This window comes from Sarcophilus harrisii, chromosome 4 (assembly GCF_902635505.1).
Source record: "Sarcophilus harrisii chromosome 4, mSarHar1.11, whole genome shotgun sequence".
In the NCBI taxonomy this organism is placed as follows: Eukaryota; Metazoa; Chordata; class Mammalia; order Dasyuromorphia; family Dasyuridae; genus Sarcophilus; species Sarcophilus harrisii.
In genome coordinates, this window is record NC_045429.1 from 225,438,851 (window position 1) to 225,447,946 (window position 9,096).

General features: G+C 31.1%; 1 protein-coding gene across 3 annotated transcripts in view; it reads left to right on the forward strand.

Annotated features, from left to right (window-relative positions):
• The window catches only part of IBTK (inhibitor of Bruton tyrosine kinase), an 85,349-nt gene extending 77,145 nt beyond the window's left edge, over positions 1 to 8,204 (forward strand). For 2 of the 3 annotated variants that reach the window (XM_031964593.1, XM_031964592.1), the window contains 3 exons: positions 5,238 to 5,309; positions 6,208 to 6,340; positions 6,854 to 8,204. In XM_031964593.1, coding sequence (XP_031820453.1) covers positions 5,238 to 5,309; positions 6,208 to 6,340; positions 6,854 to 6,985 — 337 coding nt within the window. In that variant the 3' untranslated portion in view covers positions 6,986 to 8,204. The remainder of the gene's footprint in view (positions 1 to 5,237; positions 5,310 to 6,207; positions 6,341 to 6,853) is intronic. The other variant, XM_031964594.1, reaches the window with a different exon arrangement.
• The last annotated feature ends 892 nt before the right edge of the window (positions 8,205 to 9,096 follow it).

A 9,096-nucleotide genomic window follows, 5' to 3' on the forward strand; every position in this document is an offset into this window, starting at 1 on the left:
TCAACAGCATGAGATGGACATAATTATCAACTATGCACATAAGGGCTTTCATGCAGGGTGTCTGCAGTGCTTCAAAGGAATTTCATCCTTCTTCTTAGAACTTCCAGATTTCCTTTAAAACAATTTATTTGTATATACTTATGTGTATACGTTGTACATGTTGTCTCTTCATTGCCTTTGTGAGATAGACAGTTTCATTTTTGTCTTTGTATCCCTAGTGCCTGATTGCTGATAAGATTCACTAAAATATCTTAAGCCATAATTAGTGAATTAGTGCTCATTTGACCTTAGAGTCCAACTAGATCTTTATAAATGAGAAAATTGAGGCCCAGAGAAGTCAAGTGACTTGAAGATTAGATAGATGTCAAAGGTGGGATTTGAAGTTGTGTCCACTATGTCCCCTGCATCTAGAAGGATCTCCACTCATACCACCAGAATTCTATTTTACTTTTTTTAAGATTTCTGGGGAAGCAAAATTTTTCTTCCTCTGTAATATATTTAATCTTGTACAAATTTCCCAGATTACTTTCTTCCATATGACTTAGATTTTTTTTTTTTTTTAATGGAGAACTCTTAAGGTTATAAATGAACATAATAGCTATTTAGTTGTCATGGTACAATCAAATGAGTAAATACATGACTTCTCTGTGAAAAGTGCTCCTAGTTTCCCTCTCCTTTAGTCAACAAAACAAAACAAAATTAAAAAACCTTTAATTCTTTAAGATTTTAAATATTATGGGTTAATTTCTTTTGGATCTCCTCACCTCTCCCATCCTTACTCATGTTTTACCACAAGTTTTTTACATCAGTCATATTGCATTTGAAAACTGAGTAGTCTTGTGCCCATCCAGTGCAAGGAAAATTGTTTGTGTGTATTGTTTACACACCAAAAAATTCATGGTAAAAAGCATTAAAAATGTTAGAATTGTATTGCTGCTATAAGAAATAAGTTTTCATATGTTTTTTAAAAAATAGAGTGAATACTTGGATTTCTCAGAACAGATTTTAATGTATATAAATTACTATTTATATTTTCTTTGATTTAACTATTACATAATTTTAAGTACTGTCATTGGAAGTTTTCTTAATTTAATAAATAGCATTACATCTAAGAATTTTAGTTTAAATGGTATTGGGACAAAATACTTCTAAAATTGGTTACTAGAGTATACTATAGCATTAAGACTATTAATTATTGTTACTTTTATGTGAATACTTATTTGATAGCTTTTTTAACTTTAGAAAATACATTTGTATTCTGTGATATTAGAAAATAAATTTGCACTCTGTGCTGTTGTAGTAAACCTAATACAATATTATATATATAGATATAGACATAGATAGATATATCTATATATATAATAGATATAGATATATCTATCTATGTCTATATCTATATCTATTGGATATTCAGTGGTTGAGCTGTTTTAAATAAATTACATGGTATACACAGATGCAGGAATAGTAGGAGGAGCATACAGGTTGGATTATTTTGTTTTGTTTATCTTGTCAAATATAGTGACATAAGTGGCAGGTAGGTGGTTGAGGATAGATAAGAGTGCCAGGCTTAGAGTTAGGAAAACTCTTTTTCCTAAGTTCAAATCTGGCCTTTGACACTGGTTGTATGACCCTTGGCAAGTCATTTAATTCAGTTTGCCTCAGTTTTCTCATCTATAAAATGAGCTGGAGAAGGAAATGATAAATCACTCAAATATCTTTGCCAAGAAAACTCCACATCAGGTCATGAAAAGTCAGACTTAACTGAGATACAACATATTGACATAAATGGGTCTAAAGAAAACTGATTGATTTTTTGAAGAATTGCCCTATGAAGAATATTGTGCTAGAACCTTTTAAAGGGTACCAAAAAGTATAATCAAGGATCCCTGCTCTAAAAGCACTTTGTCTATTTAGGGAAGGAAAACAAATTTAACAAGTTAGATATCAATATAATACTTAAAAACATAAATTAAAAAATGATTAGAAAGCTTACATTATGTGACAGCAGTACAAAAAAACAGCACAAAGATCATGTGATAAGTGCTGCCAGATGAGTAGTTTATAGGTAATTAGTTCATTTGACCTGAAAAGAAAGGGAAGGACTTCAAGAAATGGAAAAGAGACTGGAAAGTATTCCAGGTCATCAAAAAAGCAAAAGCATAAAAAAATAAATCTGTTTATATGTTTATAGCATATTTGGTTGACAATGAGTAAATCATTCAAGCTGAAATATAAAAGGTTTAAGTAGGGAAATAGTGGATAATTAGTTGGAAATGAGATAACATAACAAATAATAATTCATTTTTTTCCATTTTAGAAAAAAAAATCAGGAAATTCCACAAATGACCTGAATTTCTGATCTTGTTGTAGAAAACATGATTTTTTCAGTACTAATAAAGTTTTAAGAATATCATAGTGTTCTTATGTATTTTAGATGAATCTGCAATTTTCATTTATTCTTACAAATTTTTAGTTGATAAATATTTTAAAATCTTCAGCATTCTCTTTTGCACAAATTTTTCTATCTGACATTTATGTTAAGATTCTAAAATCTACTTGGTAGATGGTGGTATAGATCTTAATTTTTTAATAAATATAACGTGGAGTCAAGCTTAAACTTTTAGTAAAAACAGTTGTGCATGTCTGCCTCAAAGTAGTTGCTAACTTAAGTAGGCTTTTTCCTCCCTTGTCTTGACATTCATTTTTAAAGTCTTTTGGGAAAAATGGTTTTTGAATTTCTAATTAGCAATGGAAACCACTTAGTGAGGAAAAAGGGGAAAAAATTATTTGATTCTTCCACTTATAATTTGTTTGTGTATAGTTAATCATTAATTTCTAAAAATCTAGGCCACAAGTTTTATTATAGTGTGAATCAATTTGAAGAAAAAGCAGGTTATGTACTTTAAAATTTTGACTATTAAACTCTTTTTTTGACTTTTATTTTTAAAAGACTAGAACTTTAAGGAGATTATCAGTGTTTGTGAAAACTGTTTTTGTTAGCATTAGCTTCTCTAAATGTAATGATTAATAAATACTTATAAATATAAAATAATAATAAAGTAATAATAAATTACTTGAACATTTTTAAAAGATTCAAGATTTAATAAATGTTGATTTCAAAGTGTGCAGGAGTGGACAATTTCCAAAGTTTACATAGTTGGAAAAAAAATTCTTCAAGGCTTGTCCTTTCGATTTCCTTTTGGTTTAATAGGACTTGTTCCTATAAAGTAAAGCTTGTATTCCACTTGTATTAGCCTTTAACAACACTGGGGCATTTTTGTAAGGCAACATAGCAGTTTAGTGGAAGAATAATATTTATTGTTAAGTAACAATAAAACAATTTAAAGTTTTGGTTGAAAGTGCATTTAAAAAATTATGTAATTGTAGATTGAGAATCTTTAATATCTATGAATAAATTTTAGACGATTAAAAATAGTGTATAGCTTATGGTAGGTTTGTGTCTTGGAAAATTATTTGTGATTTCCTTGTTGTTCATCTCTTCCAAATGTTGAAAGTGTGTCAACTAACCAAATGGCTTTTACAGTAGTACACATCCTATTGGTTAATTTGTAATTGTTTGTATTGCCTTTTTTGGTAATTATAATTGGTTTGGTAACATTCTGGTATCCCTTAGAGAGTGACAGACTATTTTGGCAGATTAACTGATCAGCCAGTGGCAATAGTTGGCAATATGGTGGGAAAGTGACCCAACAGTATTTTATTTTAAAAACAAAAAATGACTTCAAGTTTTAGTTGACTGTTCACTAGGTCCAGAATGTGATCTAGCTACATGCATATGTGTGTATATACTACATTAATAGAAATAGTATCGAGAGCAAGGGAAGTTGCAGTCCCTTCTACCTTTCCATTGGTCAGATCATTTCTGGAGAATGGAATAATTTTGATTCACTGTATCTCACTAGGGACATGGACATGCCAGAGCATGCCTAAAAAGTAAATAGGATGGGGGGGGGGGGGGGCGCTATCCTAATTTAGACTATGCTATTTTGAATGGTTCAACTAGGTGGTACAGTCAATAGGGTGCCAGGCCTGGACTTGAAAAGACTTACTAGTTATGTGACCCTGGGCAAGTCACTTAACTCTGTTTGCCTCAGTTTCCCCAATCTATACAACGGCAAATCATCCTAGTATCTTTGACAAGAAAATCTCAAATGGGATCAGAAAGAATTGGACTCAACTAAACAACAACAACATATAGGAAATTGAATACTATCAGAACCATACTATATGGAGAACTTAGGAAACATGAACAAAACCAGAGTGAATGGAGGACTGGACTTAAAGTTGAGAAGACTCAAAACCAGTCCCAGACGTTTAGTAGTTATATCCTTGAGTATGTAACTTAAATATTATCTGGTTCAGTTTCCTCTGCAAAAGGAAGATAACTCCTACTTCACAAGATCATTTTGAGGATGAAATGAAATAATTTATGTAAAGAGCTTTGCAAACCTTAAAGTGCTATATAAATACTCTCCATTAATTTTATTAGCATCATTATCATTAATAGAAGATTTGCTATTGCTTTCATTTCTTTGGTTATTATCTTGGAAACAGTTTGCTGCAATTAAAAAAACATTACATTGGGAGACAGAAGACTCTCTACTACTTACTACTAACCTTTTGGCACTTTAATTTTCTCATCTGTAAAATGAAGGAGTTGGGCCAAATGACCTCCAAAGTCTCTTTCAGGACTGTTAATCTATGAAGCTAAGAACTTAGTGTCATCTTTATGACATGATGAGACAACGAAATAGAAAATGTATCACATTACTATGCATATAAGTAGTACTAGCAAAAAAAATTATGATTATCAATTTCTTTCAGTGCTTTAAGAGTTTAATAACTGTTTTTTTGTAGAACCTTCAGTGATATCTTTACATATAAAGGTAATAAGAAAGTATGTTTTCTTTTGTTGGCTTTCTCAATCAAATTTCAATGAGAAGGCAAAGTTGTATAATATAAAGCACATTTCACTGGTAGTTGTCATAGCTCTGCCACCACTAACTTTATTTATATATGTTAGACATGTCATTTCATATGACTTTTTCGGCCTTAGTTTCTTTATAAAATGAGAGGGTGGTATTATATAATTTTCTGATTCTATAGATGTTTGATTTTCTGGAGGTTATTTTAGTGATTTGTTCCCTTTCTCATTGACATAGAATTTCTGATATATATATATATATATATTCCTGCTTTTGGTATTTGTTTTGTAGATATTCAACACGAAATAACTCAGGACCTGAAGGTGACCATACTTCAGATTTGCCTCTAATAGAGAGTTCCAAGTAAGGTTGAGTTAACTGTTTCTGTTTCTTAGATCCTCCAAACTTGTGATGCTAACTAACCATAGAAAGGACAAAGTATGTTTTAATACTCTCCATTTCATGATTTCTCTTTAGTTTTCTTTTCTGGCTGATAGCCTTATAATCCATGTTGCCCCATAGTCTTTTCTGTCTCCTACCTCATCACTTTTGAAGCAGTTAAAAAAAAAATGTTCCAGCTTGTTTATTTCGTGAAAATATTTAAAAGTATTAGTATTAATAAAACCCTGATAAAGAGCAGTATATTACATAAGGTTAGAGATTGGACCTGTTTGCTTTTCAACCTTGCTTCAGTTGTTTTTCAGTTGTGTCTGAGTCTTTATGACTGCATTTGGGATTTTATTGGTAAAGATACTGGAGGAATTTGTCATTTCCTTCTTCAACTTATCTTACAGATGAGAAACTGAAGTAAACAGGGTTAAGTGACTTGCCCAGGATCACACAACTCATAAGTGTCTGAAGCCAGATTTGAACCCTAAATTCGCGCTGGACTTAGGCCCAGCTCTGTAAAACTTTAGATATAAATGTTAGCTGCTATTGCATTTATTATCATTACTATTATTATTATTAGTAGTTTGTAGTAACATTATGACCAGTAATTTCATTGGTATTGGGGAATGCTGGATATGGAGCTCCCTCTTCCAGTGTAAATTTACTAACACCTTCTTTGTAGCTAATAGTCTTAGAGTGCTTAAATGTACTGCATGATTAAGTGAATACTCCAGGGTCACACAACCAGTATGTGTCAAATAGAAGACTTGCAGTTAGATCTCTGACTCTAAGACTTGGATGAAGTTGCCTGTCCCCGAAGAACATATTTTGATATGATAAATGAAAATTCACAACAGTTTTTCTCTTGCAGTCCTTGGCTGTCCTCATCACTGACTGCCCCTCCTGTGAATGCTCCTGTTACTTTTGCAGCTATTGTGGAGGAAGAGCTACAACAAGAGGCAGCTCTTAACAGAATTCGAGAAAAACCATTGGCTCTGATCCAGGTAATAGAACAAATCAAAGCTTTCCATTAATTCTTCAGGAAATTATTATTTTGTAAGTAGAAGCATTCCCTCAGATTTGAATGCCAAATTAAAGTGTTAAAAACATTAAAAACAAAACTGTATCCCCTAATATTAATATTCATGGAAGGACATTTGATATATATATATATATATATATATATATATATATATATATACACACACATACATACATACATATATATATATATATATCTCACTTAGAAACTTTAAATAATAATAAGTTTTTTCTTTTTCTCTAATGAAAATACTTTCAACTTAATTCACCAAATGATTATTATATGCAAGGAAATGTGTAAAAGAGAAACTAGATAGAGCCTGTCTTCAAAAAGCCTATACCCTTAAAAATTTGTCTTTATTCTGACTCCATTGTTTAAAAAAGTGATCATTACAGAGTTGGCAGTAGTTCTTTCTACTTGATTTCTACACTTTTTAACTTAAGAATTTAATTTTTTCTTTGTTTCCCCTCTTTAGGTTGAGGAACGTGCAATACAAGACTTGTTGATCCACTATGAGGCATATGGCAATCCTGATGAGTTTGTCGTTGTTGAAAGGGCACCTCAGGGACCTATTGCCATACCTATGTGGAACAAGCATGGTTACTAATCTACTACAGATTAGATATGTCTACTTCATATTCTTAATCTTTATAGTAGAAAATAGGCTGAGGGAAAGAATTTTCATAACATCAACAGCTCATTCTGGAATAAAAGAAGAATTTCATTTGTCCATAGCAGTGATTTTAAGTATAATGTATAATCAAAAGGAGATTTCAGAATTGTGTTTTTAGTAATTTTAAAAAAAGATATGATAAACATTTAACCACATTAAGTTTAAGTAGAATTATTTACTTTAAGTTAAATATGCAAGTAAGGAGAAGGATAAGTGATGAAAATATAAAAAGTGACAGATTAAAAGAGGTAATTTGAGAATTTGTGGTTAATAGTTTAGAAAAATTTGCCAAATGTTTCTTGGTATGCTTATTGTTACAACAAAATTGATATGATTGAAACAGGGACCCTAACTATTGTTTTCTCAATCTACTATTGATGATAGTTTGATGATAGACACCTAACGGGATATACATTAAGTAATGAATCTGAGGTTTTAGATACTAATGCTTCATCATAGCACTCGTCTGTGTAGTTGAGAGTGTTCTAGATTCCACTGAAGTAGTTTTTTCTTCAATATGATCTCAGCCTTTGAATATATAGTGGAAAGGAAGAAGGAAAAATAATATCGTATAGTTAAAGTTAAAATAATTACAGTTCTACATTGCAGTTTAGAGCCCCGCTAACTTTTAGATCTTTTTGAAGACTGATTGAAAGAAATCAGTTTCTCTGTGTGCTGAAAATTTCCAGAATGAATGTTTGAATTATGAATGTATAAAATGACTAGTTTGGAAGAGGATTGATAAATGGCTTTGCAGTATTGTGCATACAAACTATTTCTGTGCCTGGTTCATCCGAACAAATTTATATTAAAAACAAAAAAAAAAGGTGTTAGCCTTACAGTAGACAGTTTTCTTTGTCTGTATTTGAATAGGTTTAATTTTAAAAGTTTTGCCATCTTAGTTAGATTCTGGGTGGAGTAAAAAAGAAAAAATACAAAAGTCTTATACATATGTGGAAGAATGGACTAACTAACACACTTTGATGGAATTAACTTGTTTTGGAAAGAAATGTGGCTGCAACTCACTAATGATTTCATGTTCTGCTAATACCAAAACCAAAAAAAAAAAAAAATAAATCTATCCTCAAACACACAGAATACACAGCAAATATGTAAAGCAGAAGTTCAATAAAAAGTTAAATCTTGATTCACACCAATGTGATGAGTATTTTTATTAAGTTTATTCTCTGGGAAATTTTAAGTATATTTATAAATTGATAATCCACAATGTATTAAAAATGATAAGATAGTTTTGCAGATAATTACCTATTTAAACTATCATTTTCTATGTTTAGAGATAAATTATAAAGGGTCAAATAAATTCTGTTTCCTCTTAGTGGAATTTATCCTAGTAAGATATATACTTGAAACCTAAAAAGTCTGAATATATTTTAGTGTGAACACACATTTTTTCATTATGTGGTAGAATCAGGAGTCCATGAAAGCTTGATGAGTTAACATGAACACACAGATAAAAGGAAGTAAGCAGCTTAAGTACAGAAGTAGATAAATTATTGCTTCTTTCCTGTGTGAAAAGGTTGAAGATTTGGGGTTGCCATATGTGCTAGTGTGAAAGAGGTTGTCAACATTTCTTTTACAAAATTCCATAAGTTTTTGGCAGATGAGCAGATATAGGAGGACAGGGTTAAGTTAAAGCATCACTTCCCCATAGCAGAAAGCAAAACAGGTAATGTAAAACGGGAGATTTTCTTTATGGATTTTGGGGTTGGAGTGAGAAGAATGTTGCTACAAGAAAAACTAGTTCATCTTGTAAAGAATAATATGAGCTTTAAAAAGCATGTTGTATGTCAAACCTAGTTGCCAATTGTGTTGCAAAATGCAGAATTTCCTTCTAGTTAAAGGAGATGAAATGAGCTTAACAAAATTTAAATCCTCTATCTTGTTAAGAGTCCTTATTCATCTTGGAATAGAAATTATGCAGTTTATGAGAAGCAGTATAGTACAGTAGACAGGAAGCTAGCAGTGGAGTCTGGAAGACCTAAGTTTGAGTCCTAACTATGACACAAGCTGATTTTTAAGAACTT